The 19,373-nt window shown below is 32.5% G+C and overlaps 2 protein-coding genes across 3 annotated transcripts; one reads left to right on the forward strand and one right to left on the reverse strand.

Annotated features, from left to right (window-relative positions):
• Window positions 1–5,267: 5,267 nt before the first annotated feature.
• Window positions 5,268–17,005, reverse strand: LOC136269862 (ADP-ribosylhydrolase ARH1-like). Of its 2 annotated transcripts, none has more exons than XM_066065325.1 (13): window positions 16,735–16,873; window positions 16,326–16,531; window positions 15,249–15,302; window positions 15,002–15,106; window positions 14,407–14,491; window positions 14,183–14,239; window positions 13,569–13,690; window positions 13,124–13,229; window positions 8,905–9,075; window positions 7,105–7,155; window positions 6,112–6,214; window positions 5,888–6,001; window positions 5,268–5,811 (listed from the first exon to the last, which is right to left on the reverse strand). In XM_066065325.1, the coding sequence occupies exons 2-13, from the start codon at window positions 16,483–16,485 to the stop codon at window positions 5,500–5,502; spliced, it is 1,440 nt and encodes a 479-aa protein (XP_065921397.1). In that variant the 5' UTR covers window positions 16,486–16,531; window positions 16,735–16,873; the 3' UTR covers window positions 5,268–5,499. The 2 variants fall into 2 exon arrangements, with proteins under 2 accessions (XP_065921397.1, XP_065921396.1); XM_066065324.1 differs by lacking the exon at window positions 16,735–16,873 and adding an exon at window positions 16,875–17,005 and having other exon boundaries at window positions 5,269–5,811.
• On the forward strand, window positions 16,999–19,322 carry LOC105329616 (uncharacterized). Its single transcript, XM_011430928.4, has 4 exons — window positions 16,999–17,134; window positions 17,468–17,556; window positions 18,105–18,199; window positions 18,513–19,322. The coding sequence occupies exons 1-4, from the start codon at window positions 17,019–17,021 to the stop codon at window positions 18,540–18,542; spliced, it is 330 nt and encodes a 109-aa protein (XP_011429230.3). The 5' UTR covers window positions 16,999–17,018; the 3' UTR covers window positions 18,543–19,322.
• Window positions 19,323–19,373: the final 51 nt, after the last annotated feature.

Raw genomic sequence — 19,373 nt, forward strand, 5'->3', positions numbered from 1 at the left:
AATCATAGAAATGAAAATAAGAAGAAAAGTATAAAGTATAAATGTATGTTTGTTGATGGACAGATAATGATGCTCTATATTATACATGTGCTGATGCACACCTTCAAATGTAAGATTTCTTTAAAGGAGATTTACATAGGTCGTTTAAATATCGGGGGATTTGACAGGCATTGAACGCTCTTCTCCTTTATATACTTGAATTTAGATGAGGTTGCAGAAAAAATGAATGTAAGATAAAATGTATAACTCCCTACTTGTAACACATATAATAGAATATTTTAACATACCGTGGATATCTTAGTCCGATACACATCGCTCTCATGGCTGCCCCCAACAAGACCAAATTTTAAAAGTTTTTCTGTTGTTACTTTTTGTCATATTTTGAGGAAATTTCTATTGATAAAAGAAAATTCAATTCGCAATTTTTGTCATTCACTGAAATAGTTTTTTTCACGACTCATTTGATAAATTATAGCTATACTGTATATATTTTGCAATACGCAAGCCGAAAAATCATACTTCGGATTATTAACTTCAAATCTCAAACTTCAAAATTAAAAATATTTAATGATAATGCAATAAAAGCTAGAGAAATTCTGAATTTATCAATCTATGTTTTTTTTCCAAAATCGGTCAAGGGGGTACTTTTTAACGAATCTTTAATAAATGTTGGTTTTCAATGAAATATATAGTAAAAAGAAAAAGTAGATATACTTTTGGCACCTGAGTGTATAATAAATGAATTTATACACACTAAAAATGAGACAAAAAATAAAACTTTTCTTCTCAAATCGTGACCATGTCCTTAAACAGGCGAGTTATTTGATTTTGTTACAAACGAATAGAATTTTATTACTTTCATGAATTCACTCAATCACTTTACTAATTTTGTTCGATGTGAATAAATTCCAGGGAGGAAGACTTACCTGACCTGCTTGCTGTAAGTATAGAGTCCGGAAGAATGACCCACCACCACCCAGCTTTAAATCTCTGTGTTTCATTAGATAGTTTAGGGTAAGGACACAACCAGGTTTTCCTGATCGCCGTATATATTTATACAGACAGAACGGACACCCGTCCTTTTAAGAAGGAATATAGTAATAAATGGTTAGAGTAATGACACAGCCATATAAACGGAATACATTTGAGGGACTGGATGTTTAATTTCGTGATTATAGAAAAAAAATATATTAAGATTTTGCCGTTCTTTACGATGGCGCTTTTGAATTATTGATGCAAAACTTTAACTTTCTGTGACTTATATTATGCGGGGTTTTTTTTTTCAGACTAAAAAAAAGCAATTAAAATTTTGTTTAATTTTAATCCATTCATTTTAATATAAAAATGCACTGAATCATACGAATATTCTCTACATGAAATTCAAATGCTATCGATAAAAATAAAGAACATAATAAGTGACAAAAGACGGAGAAAAAAAGTGTTCTAAATTCATAAACAAATTTTAAAATTCGAAATGTTTTTCATTTCTTTTTCCCACCAGTTTGTAAAAAAGAGTTAGCGTTGCAACGATTGCATTGTACCATTTCCATTTGATTTTGATGATCATCGCGTTCCGAACAGCATTTCACGTTTTTCAGTTCCAGAAGACTATTCTTGATGTCTACCGATAAGTCTGTAAAAAGGATGCTTTCAAACAGTCTCAAATAGAATCCTTTTCTGGATTGAACGATGTACTGTCCTATATCCATGCAATGGCTGTTCTCTCTCACGTTGACGTAAACGTTGTATTCCAGATGCCAACTTTGCGCTTCGTTCCTGAGAGTGGTATCTTGAACGGAGTCCATCGCCGACAGCAATGTTTTGAACTGAATTGATTTCAGACAAATAACTTTTTTTTCGATTTGTCGTTCGTCCCTCTTTACTTAATGCGTCCTTTTCCTTAAGATCTTAATGAATGTTTGGAAGGCAACTGTCTTTCATTTTGTTTCATACGCATCCTGAGGGGCATATGAGTCTCGTATTTGCATGGATTCTTTGAATTTCGGTTTGCGTTTGAACATATTTTATTGTATATAGAAGACTTGAATAATCAAGTTTGTTGACATACACAAAGTTGCGAATGCTCGTTAATTTGAATTGACTCGAACAAGGAACAGTTGTTGATGCATGATGTTTAATAAAACAAACACTAGGCTAGCCTTATGATTCAAAATTGAAAATAGTGAATAAGGATGCTTACTGGTGGTGGAATAAAAGTCTCATGAAACATTATTTCGGTAAGTTCTTGTATATAGGCTAATCACAACCAGAGCGCTCTGTTTTCATCGCGTCGTCAGGATGAACTCCTTGATAGTTTTTGTAGTTTTATAAACTTCACAAAGCAAATTGAAAGTTGGAAGTGGGATAAATTTATGAAAAATCTTGACAAACAAGAAAAAAGGGTCTTGTGGTTACGGTTATGAATAACTTTGCAAAAAAGGTGGGGGGGGGGGGGCTAACCTCCCCCCCCCCCCACTCACAATAGCCCCCCGGTTCCGACGCCTATTCTACGCAGTTATGTGTTTTCCTTCATATTTGTAATTTAAATCTTTGACAAAATCAATTTTATATTAATTTTTGTAGTAGATATAGTTATGTTGAAAGTACTTAGTCTAGCAAATCTTCGAAAATAGGTCACCGAAGCGTTGAAGCGAGGGGCTGTGTCAAAAGTAGTTCCGACGGAAGTATTTGATATAGCGTCACCCGTGTGATATAGCAAAGGTTTATCACACGGGTAATATACACCACACGTATGAGATAAATATATATATATATATATATATATATATGTGTGTGTGTGTGTGTGTGTGTGTGTGTGCAAAACATCGCTAGCAATAAATACCAATATGTACCATCATCATCAGCGCGATTACTAGGCCTAGTATTCAAGCTATGAATTGGGGTGATCATTTGAAATGTATGATGGTACTTAATGAAATGATATGTTAATAATTAGTTTGTAGATTACGTCATGAAACATATTTAGTTTCGATATCCGACAAAGTGACTTTAAAAGCTGTTCTTATAAAATCACAATTTTAGTGCATTGCGGGTTACTTTCAGGTATTTTGAATCAGTAGCTACCCCCTCCCAAAAAGAAAAAATTAAAAACCCACCTGGCTGCGGTCTTTGAAAACACACGTGATAGGAAATACTCAAAACTGAATAGAGTTGAATATGCAGCATTGAGTCCAAATTTTATATTTGTTTTAAAAACAGTGTTTGAAAGCATATAAAATAGCCAATATATTTATATTATATATATATAAATAAATATATAATAAATATAGCCAAGAAACGTCTGTCTTGTTTTGACGATTATAAAGCTACAACTCAGATAAAAAAAAAAGTAAACTGAACAACCTTTTCAACGTGCAAATGTCTTCTATAAGGAATAGCGAGTACATTATTCAAATCACAAACTATTGTGCTTTTGTGTGGTATTTTCTGTTTAAATTTTGTTTAATTTTTAGTCAGTTTCTCTATTACAAAGTTTTTATCATAAGTTCACGTAGTTTTTGCTAGGAATAAGTTCAGTTCAGATCATTCGCTCAAACCAAATAACTTGGTACATAAAGAATACACAAAAATACAAAACGTCATAAGTACATTTTTTAATACAGGAATTACAATCCCTTTCCTCAGTACAATGTTTATATACTACAGTTTGTTGAATTGTATATGTTTTGGAAGGATAGTTGACAGGGAGAGACATTCTTCCTGTAATCAATTAGAAAGATGAACTGCTAAATGGACTATATATTTAGTTGTCTGTTCCCAATGATGCTGGATCATGTTCCTCAGTCTTTACAAACAATTATACTGCCAAGTTGCCAACTAATTAAAAAGAAGTCCAGAAAAATGTGATATTTTTCGAAGTGCATTAAGTGTCTGAATGATAAGAAATATTACTGAACACTCTTAATGCAGTTTTGAAAAGTTATAGTAATAAAAAGTTTAAGTTTTAAAATCTATTTCTTTAAGTTTTTAAAAAAATTCTACGTAGTCGTTTGAATAATAAAAAAAATAAAATAAAAACATTACTTGACAAAAGTAAGAACATGTGTAATGACTAATGAAGAAATACATTTTCTGGACTTACAATGCCATAACTTGTATCAATTAAAATACTCATAATGAAAATAAAAGTCAACGTCGATATTGCATATTAAAAAAATTATTACAGAATTAAAGACTAAAGGAAAGACCCATTTACTGGTAACCACAATAAAACGAATCAGCACGACAAATTTATAGACTTACAAAATGAAATTTGACTTCTGTCAAAATGACTTCTAAAAGATCATCAAATTGGGCATTTCTAGTGCGTTGAAGATGTTTTTCTTAATCTCCCAAGTTCTTAAGATTATTAGCAATAATATTTTATTTTGAAATATTTCCCTTTTTTACAACTACACGGTACTTATAAGAGACCTGTGTCCAGCAGGGCTGCCATAAAGGAGAGCTAATAGACTTTGATGCTGAGGTGGTGCCTTCCAATTCAGACAGCTACCTGTTTTGATGATATTTTTAAAAATGGATATATTGAGCCAAATTTACGAACCAACAAAAATATTGATCATCCAGACTTGAATCTTTGCCTGCCATATTCGTAGAACATACTAGTAGTTTACTAATATTGCCCTAGATTTAACAGGTCCTGTTTAACAATAATATATTATTGTTGACTGAAAATTAACGTCCTGCAATATGTTTTAAGGGCGTGTTGTGTTTCTTTTTTCTCTCTACTTATCACGTTAAAGACGAGGAATGGAAAATAAAATGGAAAAATAAAAATAGTATGATAACCACTTATTGGTCATAAAGCCTTTCATTGTAAATAATTACAATGCAATAACATGAATAACTAAACTTCAAATATATCAATCAATTTAACAAATCACTACCAGTAGTATTAAAATATTTTTTGCGAAGCAGAGAACTATAGCATAACATAATTAATTTTTTAATTAGTATCTTTTAAAAATAGATTATTTCCTTTTGTATGCCAATATCCTTTAAGGTGCCTCACTACAATTATCAGAAAATTACTTGATTATGATAGAAAGCATGATGGATAAAAGTATCTATGTCAAATAGGCGAAAAAAGTGCAATTTTGGATTTAAAAAATGATATTTTCAAAAATTTCATTCAGTAAACATAAACGAAAGCCCAGGCAGATTCGAACTCATGATCTGCGGTTCACAAGCCTGATAGTTTAACCACTGAACTATGATGATATACATCTGAATCGATTGATACAAACAGTTTAACAAAACATCGCCATCTTGTGACGTAGTGTCTTAAAAAGTATAAGTCTAGGTGTAGTGAAGTACCTTAACTTGATTTCACCAACAAAGAATTTATGTAAAATTCTTAGATAAAATGTTGAGTATTACATTCCAATTAATATATGACCATTTCTATGGACCTGGTCCTTTCTGCATAAAAGCTTCAACGAGTTACAGAAACTCGCAATCCAGGGAATGACTTGTTCATCAAACTGGAGTTCCCTCCTCTAAAGTAGCCATCTGTTCAGTGTCCTCTGGAACTTCATTTTGACATTGAACTTCATCATTTGTACTTTGAACTTTAACCTTTTCTTCACTTTGAACTTCATCCTTTTCAATTTGAACTTCATACTTTTCTTCACTTTGATTTTCATCCTGTTCATCATCAACTTTGCTTTTTTTAACTTGATCGTCATCTTTTTTACTTTGATTGTCCTCTGTGCTACTTGAATTGTTGTCTTTATTTACTGGATCTCCTTCATCCATGGGTTTTCCTTGTGTTTTTGTCTTTCCCTTTTCCTGCAAATAAAATAAAACTCTGCATAATTGTAATAAACAAGAGATGATGAATTATCTCTAAGTAAACAAATTCTACCTCTTCTGTACATTGTTCCTTCTCACCACTCACACCCTCTTTGTGTTCAGATCCATTTGCTAACTCATACAACAGGTAGCTCTGTTTAACAAGTCTGTCGTGGTATTCAAGATTCTGAAGATGAAGTTGTGTATTTAAACAGATATATCGTACACATATTAATCTGTTTTGAAGACAAAAAACAATTTTATTGAATATACTCATAAACTTAATAATATTGATACCTTATAATTTCCCTCCGGTACCCCCTCATACCCATACATGGCCCCGTAACAACAGGCCGCAATGACACCGGTACTATCACTGTCTCCCCCATGGAACATGGCTCTAAAAAGTTAATCAACGTTAAAGGATTCTTCTGATCTATAGTTTCGCGTATTTAGAGCTAGATCTTAAATAGTGATATACATGGTAATGATTTTTTTCCATTGAATGAATGAATGTTAATTTTGCTCAAACCATATCAATGGTACATGAGATACAAAAAAACAAAAATATTTTCAAATGTACAATACAGGGTCAAGTTAGAAAGAATACAGAGTTAAATAAATCAAGCTAATGTTTTTTTTAAACAAATATGGACAATTTTTTAAATGAATCAATGTCATTGGTATTCATAAGTTTCCCAAATTTATTGGTGTTAACATTTGTTGAATATTTTTCTTCAATTAATTTGTTGCGGAATAAAGAAAATTCCTGGCATTCCATAAAAAAGTGGTAATCGTCACCCAACGTGTTTTTCTTACATTACTTTCTATGTTATTCCATCTTCCAGTTTCAATTGGTAATTTATGATTACAGGTTCTAAATTTTGTAAATATGAATCTTAAATCATTTCGTAGTTTTTTAAGATAAATTTCTTGTCCAAAGCTTTTCTTAAAGATTCTGTAATTCAAACATTTGGGTGCATTTTCTACATTCCTGAACCAATATTGTAAAAACTTATTTATGAGCGTCTCTTTCACAATAGATTTTAGCCAGTTGATACTAATAAAACTTTGATTAATCCAGACATAGGAAAGACCACATGAGTTAAGAATATCTGTAACATATTTCAACCATGTGTTCATAAACGAACCTCAGAAAAACATTTATAAAAATAGCAATACATTATATGCTTAAGTTTACAATTAATGTACAGATTGTAAAGCTAAAATAAAGGAAGAAGATTGTCTGTATACATGTACTTTCAATACTATAAATACTTCATGTATTACCGTTTACACAGCTCTTTCCATTTTTTTCCAGACTGTAGGATAGCATCATACCTTCAGAGCAAACAGAACAGTAATCATCAATTCCAATAGATGAATGGTATTCAAACCAAGGAACAGTACATGTAATACATATGTACAAAATCAACGAGTTTTAAAGAAGATGTTTTGTCCTCTAAAGCATGTCATCATATGTGCTAATATTTTCTATAAAATCATATTTGGAACCTAAATGTTTAGAAAAGAAATTTCCTTTTAAAAATGCATTACGTACTCTGTAAGCATATAAAAGGGAACAATAGGCCCATGGGACACATTACTCACCTGAGCAACAAAGCCATTATAATATAATCAGCTTTTTGGAGTCAAACAAAAAAGATGTCTGTATAATAGAATTTTCTCAAAATAACTTATAAACATATAACCCCTTTGGTAACAAGATAATTTTATAGTAATTTCACATTGGTTTTTAAAAAAAAGATTTATACAGATTTATCTTTATATATTCCTGTGTATAAATCCGCCCCTTCCTTGTTGCCTCACCCTACCCTTGGGAATCATGATTTCAACAAACTTAAATAACCACTATCTGGGGATGCTTCAAAACAAATTACAGCATGCCTGGCCTAATGGTTTTAAAGATTTTTCTCTGTATATTCCAAAGTAAAAATTTGACCCCCTCCAATGTAGGACCCAGCCTACCCCCTAGGGATCATGATTTGAACAAAATTGAATCAACACTAACTGTTTGTGCTTCTACGCAAGTTCAGCTTTTCTGGCTAAATGGTTTATGAGAAAAAGATTTTTGAAATATACAAACAAATTTTCAAAAATTCCCAGTTATCTTGCTGTAAAAAATAAAAAGCACATAAAAAAAATGATACATATATTCGACCCCCCATTATGGCCCCATCCTACCACCAGGGATCATGATTTGAATACACCTGAATCTACCCTACCAAAGGATGCTTCCACAAAAGCTATAGTTTTTCTGGTTGACTGGTTTTTGAGAAAAAGATTTTTTAAAAATTTTCCCTATATATTCCTATGAAAAAATTTGACCTCCTCCCCATTGTGCCCCACCCTAACCCCAGTATTTAAACCTATGTAAATTTCTACCCCCAACTGTGGCCCCACTCTACCCCCAGGGAGCATGATTTGAACAAACTTGAATCTACCCTTCTTCATAAGGGTTCTTGTATGAAATAACTATACAGTTTTTATTTTGAAGTTTCATGTTTATTCGCAAAAGTTGCATGTTCATTTGCAAAATTTTTATATTTTATAGCAAAATTTATGCATTTATTCGCAAAGGTTTTGTGTTAATTTGTGAAATAATAATTTTTTTACCTATAAATATGAGCTCAAAGGGCTTTTGTACTTTATGTATATACTTATTTGTATATTTTCCATACTTACATGTTTTAATTGAGATTTTGGGTTGTTTTTTTTACCTCTACATGTACATGTATGTGTCATATTTGACAATGTTTTTCAAAACTTACAGGTATTAATTGACTCTTGTTTCTTTTTCAGTTATGCAAAATGCTTATTTTTGGATATTGTCATTCCTAAAGCACACCAAGCCATGCAGACAAATAGAATACTGACCGTTAACCACTAATGCAGTACAGTGTATTATTAAGCAAAGGTCTAAATCAGTATTGGTAATTACATATTTTTAATACAGTGTATACAGAACTATCAGTGATAATCAAGTTGGGACCCATTTAAGTAAGTTACATACGCAATAATTAGATTTCAAGTTACATTATGCAATAATGAACATTTTATGTTACATACGCAATCATTGGAGCATCGTGCCCACTTGATCCTCCCCACCCAGAGAAACTGAGCTCCTTATAAAACTTGTCCCTCTCATCCTTCTTCAGTTTGTCAGGCTTGGGATCCTTGGTTCCATCTAACAGCTCTTTCTTTTTCAGATATTTTCTCCAACGATCCTCAAAGTAATCCCTGTAAGTGATAATCATGTTAAAGCATTATATTTTGGAACCTGAAACCGTGTAGACTGTTTTATCAATGTATAAGAAATCAAAATTTTAATTAGATGCTGAATAATGCAGTCTTATTTCACAGTGTCATATACGAGGGTTGTCCAAAAGGTTCGTGGACGCATGTAGTTTTATTCAAAATAACATTCCCATTATCAGGAAAATATTATAATATTGTAATATAGAGTATAATAATGTATATGTATAAAAATCAGAGCAATGTGCATTTTTGTAATGGAGTTATCAATGTATATACATTGCCTAAACAGGCCGCATGGCCCAGTCTGACGTTGAGTTATAACGAAGTTTTTATAACGTCGTAGTCCTGGGTCTACCTGAGAGTAATATGCTGAATTCAGCGTTTGGTCAGAGGGTACTATCGCATATTCCATCAAAATATCACTTGTGCCACTTGTGGATAAGTAAACTCGGACTATTTTGATGTTTTTTCTGTTTCCTCAATTGTTTGTTTTGTTTTTATCGGTATTTTACCTCAGTCAACACAATTTTACGATGGCGCGCTGTTCCGTGCGGTCAGGTGACGCCGCTTTTTCAGGCGTTTTTAAAGACATATTCTTGCCGTGACATCTTTATAAGTTCTCTGCTGGTTTGAAAATATTTCTAAACGACATATGAAAATGACGTACACCATATAAAAAATGTAAATATTCATATCTAAAAACTCAGTCATAAATTGGGGCTGTAGGGGTACCACCAAGTGACTCCCGGGTTCGGGCTCATTTCAGGGGTTTATATCTCACTTGAGATTGGCCACAAGAACTTGGAAACACTAGGGTTAGGTAGAGGGCCTCAGGAGGTATTCATAATAAGCGTTAGAGGGCACATATGGCCCCTACAAGTGTCCAGTTAGCTCACCTGAACTTTGTCATATTTTAACATTTCACAATGATATAGGGGGTAAAAGTGGTCCATCATCTTCCTTATCTTTGAAGTGTGCAAACAAATAACAGGGCAGTGTAGGAGGCATATGGGGCTGTTATTTCCCGGTCTTAAATTGAATTCTGCTTTGACCTTGACCTATAACTTAAAACTTTTCCAGCTGGCATTGAACTTTTAATTCAATCTCATTACAGAGTCCCCTAAATACAGACATTTTTGTTCAATCAATTCACCTTGAAAATTGGTTAATGTCACTACACATCCTTTAGGCTCTTATGTGAAGAACGAGTCAAATAGGACTAAGTAAAAAGAATATATGCTCTTGAAATAGGATTCTTGTGTGATCCAATATGACCTTGACGTTTGACGTACAAAATTCATTCAAGGTCACTGCACACCCTTTGACCATAGACACTGGGGTGAAGTTTGAGCCAGATTAGACCAAGCGGAGAGGAGATAAGCCCCGGACATGGATTTTTCATATAATACTGCTATGACTTGCGTACTTTCCTCGACCCTTTGATACATTAAATTTTACTTTATTTCTACGGAAAACATTCAAAACCACTTTAGTTTGATTTGAAATTTTATGACAAAGATTTAAATATACAATATGTATAAATAAACCCATACAAAATGACAAAAACATGATTGTCCATGAACGTTTTGGACAACCCTCATATTTCAAAGTTACCGGTACTTTAGCAAAATAATTAAAATTTTGTTTAATAATTTTTTAAATTCACATAGTGTGATCAGTGCCAATTCTAAAGATATCTTTAAAGAAGATGTGAAGTTGAATTTTGTATTTGATGACTTGGGCTTACATAAAATAAATAACCAAATAATGTGATGATCATTATTTTAAAGAAGAAAAGGCAAATTATATCTTATGATGAATAAGATTATTTTTCAATCAATTTAGAATAAATTTACTTTTTCTGTAAAAGATGAAAATGCAGAAGAGAGGTATAAACACCTGAATGGTCATGGAATACATTTTCTTTGATATTAAGAGAAAGCAAGAGAGAGGATACGGTAGAGTACTTTACTTAGAATATGTAATGGACATGATTCTAATGTATTGATAATCACTTCTAATCTTTATTAATAAATGAATGTATTTTTCTGTTTGATGGAACATCACTTAATGCATATCTTCAGATAATTTAGAATTTTTAGAGGGTTTTTTTTAATACAAATTTCAAATAGATTAAGAGATAAACATTTCAGCTATAGAATATTGTTGAATTCAGTGTTAGTCACAATGGTGTGGCAGGCATTTAACATTGTTTATGAAAGGAGCAGACTGATAAAAACTAGAAGTACTGTGAGCAAGCAAGCTCACAAATGATATCCCCCACTAAAAAAATATAAAATATTGAATGCATCATTTTTCTTAGAGTGACCTGGAACTTGCACAAATGACCAAAACTATTAAGAGTAATGACATGTGACAAGCAATCTTTGTATCAAATGTAAGCTTTTTATCACTTTCCACTACAATATATGACATAGACAGGAATTATGCACTTTTATTAACACTGAACTTGAACAAATGACCCTGGATCAAGTTCATGACCAGCCTGAGGTCAAAAGCAATCTTTATGTGAAGTATGAACTTTCATTGTTTCTCCAAAAGACAGATGTTGACCGGACCAAATTTTGCAATTTTCCTTCCAATGACCTTGAACTTTCTCAAATGACATTGGGTCAAATCCTGATATACATGAGGTCATAAGCAATCTTTGTGTGAAGTATGAATTTCTAATGTTTCTTTATAAGAAAGATTTGGACTGGACACAAATTTTACAAATTTTGCAATTTTCCTTCCAGTGACCTTCAACTTGCCAATATGACCTTGATTCAAAATCATCACATATCCTCAAGTCATAAGCAATCTTTGTGTTAAAGATAAAAGTACAAGAAATCATATTGACGCAAGCATCAAAAGGGCCGCAAAAAATATAATTGTTGTATGAATCATTGGTTGTTTACATAAACACACACCACAAAGAAGAAAATAAGAGTTGGTTGTACTAATTTTAATGGTAAATTTTAATATACTTTCAGCAACTTGTTTTGAAGTTTAACATTTTACTATATTATCATAAAGTTTAGAGTTCCTTACTGTTTATATGATTTCAAGGGACCACGTGATAAAATAGAAATGGATTAGTTCAAATTTTCCAGTCAATTCAAATTTTCATTTCTGTCATATTTTTGCGTAACTTATTGATATGGATGTCATTTCATGATATTTTCTACCACATTTTACATGGAAATATAATAAATACACACACAAAGTAATTTTACTTGACACGGCACAAAGAAATTCAAATATATCATTTATATAAAATTTAATGACATTAAGGTCTTTAGTATTTCAGGTCTTTAGTATGTCCCGCATACCGATCCCAATGCATTGTTTTGAAAAGAATGAAGAACTCCGAAATTTTCCGAATAGATTACAGTCTCGATAAAAACGCGCCAAACACGACAATCCACAAAGTATGACCCATTTTTCATTTACGAGTAAAACAAAAAATGTGTGATATTTTTTAAAAGGCATAACACATATTTCTACATGCAAATTTACTTTTAATTCATATAAAATAAGCATAATAGTAATTCTATTAAAAAAGAACTATCCCGCAGAAACGCAGTAACAAAATCTAAATGTATATCAAATAACGGACCGCCTTCCGGCGGCCCGTAATAAATTTCTATGCTTCTCCATAAGAAAGATATGGACCGGACACAACTGCACAGACAGATGGGTGAACGGAGAGACGGACACGTTGATTCCTATATATCTCAACCCCCCCACACAAACTTTGCAGGGGTATAAAAATCCTGACAAACAAAAAAACAACTAAATAACTTTATGAGTTTTCTTATGTTCACTTTAACTCTTTACATGCATCCAAAAAAGTCGGGGAGGGGGAGGGGGAGGGTGGGTGGGGCAACTTAATGATATTTTATTTCTCTGTATGTAAATTTAAGTAAACTGTTTGTTGCAAGAGCCCTCCTTTCCAACCCCACCCCCCTTTCCGGTCATATTGAACATTACATTTTTAATATATATCAATGCTTATTTTTGATCATACCAGGCCTCTAGGTTTTCCTTCACATAAAAGTCCTGTTCTATGATGTATTTCTTGGCCTGTGGTAGCACACCCATTAGTCCTGCTCCCCACTTTTTGGGCGGTATTCCTGATTTGTTAAAAAATTTCAATATGTTACAAGGAACTATGATGGACAGTTAGTAAGATGACACAAATCAACAACAAGTTATCTCTGTAACCAAAACACATTCAGGCTTTATTTAGTGAAATGATTCCTGTGATTTCCATGCCCGCTTGAAAACAATCAAGACAAAATTATAATTGTCTTTTCTAAACCAAAGTATCTCTTAGATAATGATCATGATTCTACTTTTCAATAATTAATACCAGTATTTCTTATATTTCAATACTTCAGAAAAAAACCTCAGTAAGTAGAGATTTTAAGTCCTTGATAACGAATGGATAAGAGTTTGATATGTACATGTACCTTGTATGGCGTACGCTGTGAAGAGGGCGGCGGCCAGACTACCCAGGTAACCCGTGGGGTGGTGATGGGTCATTCTCCCGGACTCTATACTTACAGCAAGCAGGTCAGGTAAGTCCTCCTCCCTGCAATTCATTTAAAATAAACAATGTTAACTTCATAAGAATTATCATCCACTGGAGAATGATATAATTCAGAGTACTGTTGATTCCTTATTAAACGCAAGGAATTAATATCCGCGTAAAATCAGGAGAAGCAACCCTTGCAGATATTAAAATATCGCATTTGTGTTTCAGAAATAAAATTATAACAAAAAATTAGTGCTTGCGGTTTAATAATCTGACTGGTGATTTGATTCAAAACAGCTGAATAGGGGAATTATATTCTTGTGTAAAATAAGGAATCTACAGTAACTCGATCAGTGACCAGATTTCAATCATGTACTGAACTTTATTTTCGGTACTGATTCTTTCCTAATTCCTCATGGTATCAAAATGAAGAGATATATTTTGATTAAATGATCTTGCAAAGAGATGGATGTAAAGAGATTTTTTCACTAACACAAAATACAAAACAAATTTCATTAAGCAAGCATTGCAATGGTGACACAGACATACCTTGGATACCTCAGACCGATACACATGGCTCTCATGGCCGCTCCACATCCCCCACCCCTGGTCAAATAGAAATAAGAACTGGTTGTACAACAGAAATACAGCCACCAAAGCAACAAGATATCCTTGTCCATACATAGCAAGCTTAATGCCCGAGTCAGATGATCCTCTTTGTCAATTTTTTAAACTAACTTTTACTGTTCTACTTAGGCCACAAAAAAACCTACCTCTCATTGAAATCAATTCTACATCCCTCTTCCCATTTAGACCTGTTGGGATGCAGATCATGAACACTGTTGCAACAAGTCATACCTGATTTAAGAAATTCAAAATCACTAAATATAGCATCCTTGCTAGCCAAGGTTCTGATCCAAAGGAAATGAAAATTAATGAATTGGACCCTTGGCTAGTGAAGATACAAATATAGTACTGGTAAATAAAATTATCAACCAACTAAAATTTTTATTTGTAAAAATTAAAATTGCAAATCAGAGAGCATCAAAGTCAACATGTCATGATATGCAACATAATGTCACATCTATTATGAATATGAGTGAAAAAAAAAAGGCTCTGCTCCTTATACAACAATAAACCTCTTCATCAAAATGACATGATATATTACATTACGTCACATGTATAATGAATACAAGTGAAACTATTGGTCCTACTATGAAAATAAACCTCCTTTGTTCCCTCTTTCCCACCTTACATGTTGTACAGTACTAGCATGCACCCGAGGAAAAACTTTTCTGGATCTGCACTATGATGCTACTTCTACAAACCTCCTTTTTCCACCCCCCCCCCCTTGCCCCATTGCTGTACCTGGAGCCCTGCCCACCATGTCTCTCATGCATGCCTTGTACTTCTCAGCTATTGTTTTGTATAGCTCTCCTTTATCACAATTTTTACCACTTTTCTCTGTCAGTGCTGCAAACAAAAATAAGTAGTCTTTTCTTTTTTCTTTTCAAATATGTGCATCTATACAAAGTAAACATATATGTAATATTTTTTTTTATATGACTGCCCAATAGGAGAATATCAAGAAAAGAATAAGCTTTTGTAATCTCACCTTCTGCTGTTGCTAAATGCATGACTGTGTCATCACTGACCATCCACCCTGGTACTAAAAATAGCAACAACCTGGTTACACTGGTTACAAAGAGGAAAAACTCTAAAACCGTAACCTAATAACAACAACAAAATATTGGTTACTGGCTACAAACTGCAAAAATACTCACACATGTTGTAATTTAACCTGTTACTAACAACAAATTGGTTTCAACACTTAATGGTATCAAGATTACCTAACCTTTGTACAAATTTAGGAAATATGTTACAAGATACATATTAAAAGTATTTTTTTCTGGCAATATGTATGCCACACCAAATTCACAAAAATAAGTTATACATAGTTTCATGGTTGATAAACTAAGTTTACTGGTTGCAAACTGTAGTTTATGGACAGAAAACTATAGTAAAAGACATTAAGTAACTTAATCTATGTTTTACATCTCGAAATCATAGTTAACAGGATCATCTTATTTCAGAAGTGTAAACTATAATTAACACTAAAAACAACCATTTGCGATTGCAAAACATAGTTAATAAATAGTTGATAAATATGTGAAACTATGATAAAGAACTCTCAAATATAGTTAACGAATATAAAATATAGTTTACAGATGTGAATCTATATTTATCAGCATAATCTATGATTAACGTTTATTTACAGACAGATAAAAAACTTAGATTAGCATTTGTTAACTATAGTTTACAACCATTAAGTATGGTTTTACAGATAACAAATCAATGACTATAAATTACAGTTCGTAAACTATAGTTAATAGTCAATAAACCTAGTTTATCTACGGTAAAATTATGTTTAGCTCATTTCTGTGAATTTGGCATGTCATAAATATGAGCTTAGTTTCAGTCACCCATGAACCAGTCCTACAGAAAACATATTACTGAATGAACCTGGGATTACAACTATAAATCTACTGACTAATAAAGCTCCTGATTAGTAAAGTAATTAAGGGTCCTGGGTTCAACTTCAAGTCTGCCTAAGAATTATCATCTCATATTTACACTTACTAGTAACTCAATCAATTTAGTACTAACATATAAAATGTGGTCAGAAATTTACATTTAACATTTAAGGCCTCTATTCCTCCAAGAGATTTCAATTCCTTGAGAATCTCCTTCCCTTTATGGCAAAACTCCCAGGAACCATTCTTGTATCCCAGGGCATCTCCAGCTCCACTCAGTACCATAGCTGCCTCGTAGCGAAGAGGGAGGGAGGCCATATCTCTTTTCTTAGAGTTAGTTAGTCAGCTACTAGTGAGGCAAATTCTTAATATGAAATGAAAATGAAAGTTATTGGTAACGATCACGCTTAGTAAAAACAGTGCGTATGTAGCTTTTTAAATTTCAGGAGATACCCTTGATCCCCTTCTACAAACAAGTTAAACTCCAAATTATACAATAACATGATTACATATTATTTTTGATTTACATTGTTATTACATGTATAGTTTCAATAAAAGAACACCAACCCGTGAACTGTACTACAGCCACCGAGGATGGGTATTTCCAAATGACTCAGTATTGACTTTACTCAGAAATCACTTTAGACGATTTTTTTCTTCACATTGTATAAAAAGTAACAAATTACCGAGTAAATCTTTATACTTACTGTTACTTTTATATATTTTTTCTTTTGTTGTTGGCAAGTGACGGTTCTCGTTCAGGCGTATGTGTTGTGCGAAAGTGAAAGTACAGCAAAACAAATGGGAGATAACTCCTAACATACTTGCACACCGGAAATAACGTTTACGTTATGAAGAAAATTCTGACAATTTTGTTTATTTTCATGAATTCTGGGCTCTGTTTTTGTGGCTGGACAGAAGACGGGGGTTACATTGGCCTCTATCCCGGGGGTTGCGCCGTACAAAGGTACTGTATTCAAGCCCCGGAGCCCGGAAGATGTATTAAACATGTTAAACATGCTGTGTAAGGGGGGGGGGGGGGGTTCACAGGAATAAAAAACATTAACAGTGATTAAAGAATCGTCTTTATATTTACTACATATACAGGTAAATGGTGAAACATATTAACAAATCAGATTTTTCGTGTCAAAAGTATAGAATTAAGATATCATTGAAAATTACCCTGTTCATCATATTTATATGTTGCAGTAATTTTTTTTTAATATCCAGGAACATAGATCATTTAATTTCTATACGTTAGGTCTACAGCTGATCTCTGATTGTACATTATTTGTTACAGTGACTGTCCATCAGATGAAAGATGCATGCACTCTTTAGAGGAAACCATTTGTCCCCCAAATCATGAAAACCTGTGTCGGTGTACCCTAGGTGTGTATTATATATCAGTAAAGGTATTATAGTCTGTCTCATGTTATTGCTTCCATCACGTTTTGATGATTTTTAATAAAAATACACATACATGTGAAAGGAATACAGTTGAAATCGATAAAAGGGAATGTATCCGAGATATCTTCATTGAACAACTATCATTTTTCACTCATTAAAGTTCACAGGAACGAAAACAAAATTCTTACAGATATTTATAATGGGAGATGTTTACATCTTTTCTCCATTCGGAAGTACTCAGGACACCTCACGCAACTCACTTAAACCACTGTCCTTTTGTTAATTTGGTTTATCATCTTTGTGTAGCGAGTTCACAAGCAGATCGACCTTTACAGGAACATCTTATTTCATGATCCATGAGGCAATTCCAAACAAACAATAATTTTATTTTTGCCCCAAAATGTACACCCCCCTTTCCAAAGCATGTTGTTACTCGGTAATTGTGAAACTTGCAAGTTTCACAGATCTTAGTGAGTGTAGGTGTAGAAACCTACAATTAAATTTTAAACTTCTTGTTTATGTAATTGTAGGCTGTGAGATAGATAGCCGTATAATACGATATGAACAATGGAGACCGATTCCAGGGAAGGGGTTCTGCAAATGTCTAAATTCTGCCACCAACAATGTAAGTGCAATCGTCAAAAAGAAGAAATATTAAGAATAAACAAGTCTGCTCAGTTGCTTGCATTTCTAGCGGTTGGATTTTTTTTTCTGTTTTTATAATTTTTTTCAATCAACTTTATCACTTTTAAGTGCATTTGTAGTCAGTATTTCTGGGTATTTGTCATATATTTTCAAGTTAGAACTGAAGACACATTACATTTTTAATATAAAAAAAAAATGAATGAACAAAATCCCTTTGTTTTGCTTTTAATCTTCATTAATAATTTCTTATGTTACACATAATCATTCTTGTGTTGTTTTACGTTGTTTTACAGTCATACTGTTCAAAGAACATGGATTTATGATGGGAAATGCTTGTATCAGTGCTGTTCATTGAAGAAGATGGAAGAACAAATAGAGATATCATGAATGAAATTTTGACTTGTGATTAATCCTCCCTCATGGACGATTAACAAATGTTGTTTCTCTTCAAGAGTTTATACAATTGGCTTATTTATAATACTCATAATATTGATCCTTCAAGAGTGACTATCTGCTACCCATTTTTTTCAGCATAATATCAATGTTAAATTGTGACCTAAAAATGAATCAATGCACTATTAACTGTTTTACCAAGGAAAAATGTTCTCATTTATAATGCAAAATTTATTATAATAAGATATATATACACTGCTGATTCGCCAAAATTAATGTGTGACACAATATTTACATGTATGAATTAATTTGTATCTTCTATGGTACTTTTAGTGAATTTACTTCTTATGGTGGTTGTATGATAATGGTTATGTGACTTTTTGTGAATGAATTGTTTACTTGCTTCAAGAGAACTGTTTATTTGTTTTAAAATATATTTTTTAAATTGTTTGTATAAATTTACGCATCATTAAATGTCATTGCATAATACATCTGGTCCAGGAACAGAGCATTTATTAATTGGAATGTGGTTTCAGTACATCTTGATATTGCACTGAAAATTATTGTACGAAATTATATATATATATACTTAATTTTTTATTCCATTATCTGTATATTTTTTATGGGTTTTTTCCATGTAAATGCTGGAATGGTTGGTTTGTTTTATTTTGTTTTCAATGAAAAAAAGATCTTTAAATACGAATGTTGAACATAGTGTGTTGTGTTTTTTTTTTTAGTGAAACCACAAAAAATAAATTGAG

The sequence above is a fragment of the Magallana gigas genome, chromosome 7 (genome assembly GCF_963853765.1).
Source record: "Magallana gigas chromosome 7, xbMagGiga1.1, whole genome shotgun sequence".
Taxonomy (NCBI): Eukaryota; Metazoa; Mollusca; class Bivalvia; order Ostreida; family Ostreidae; genus Magallana; species Magallana gigas.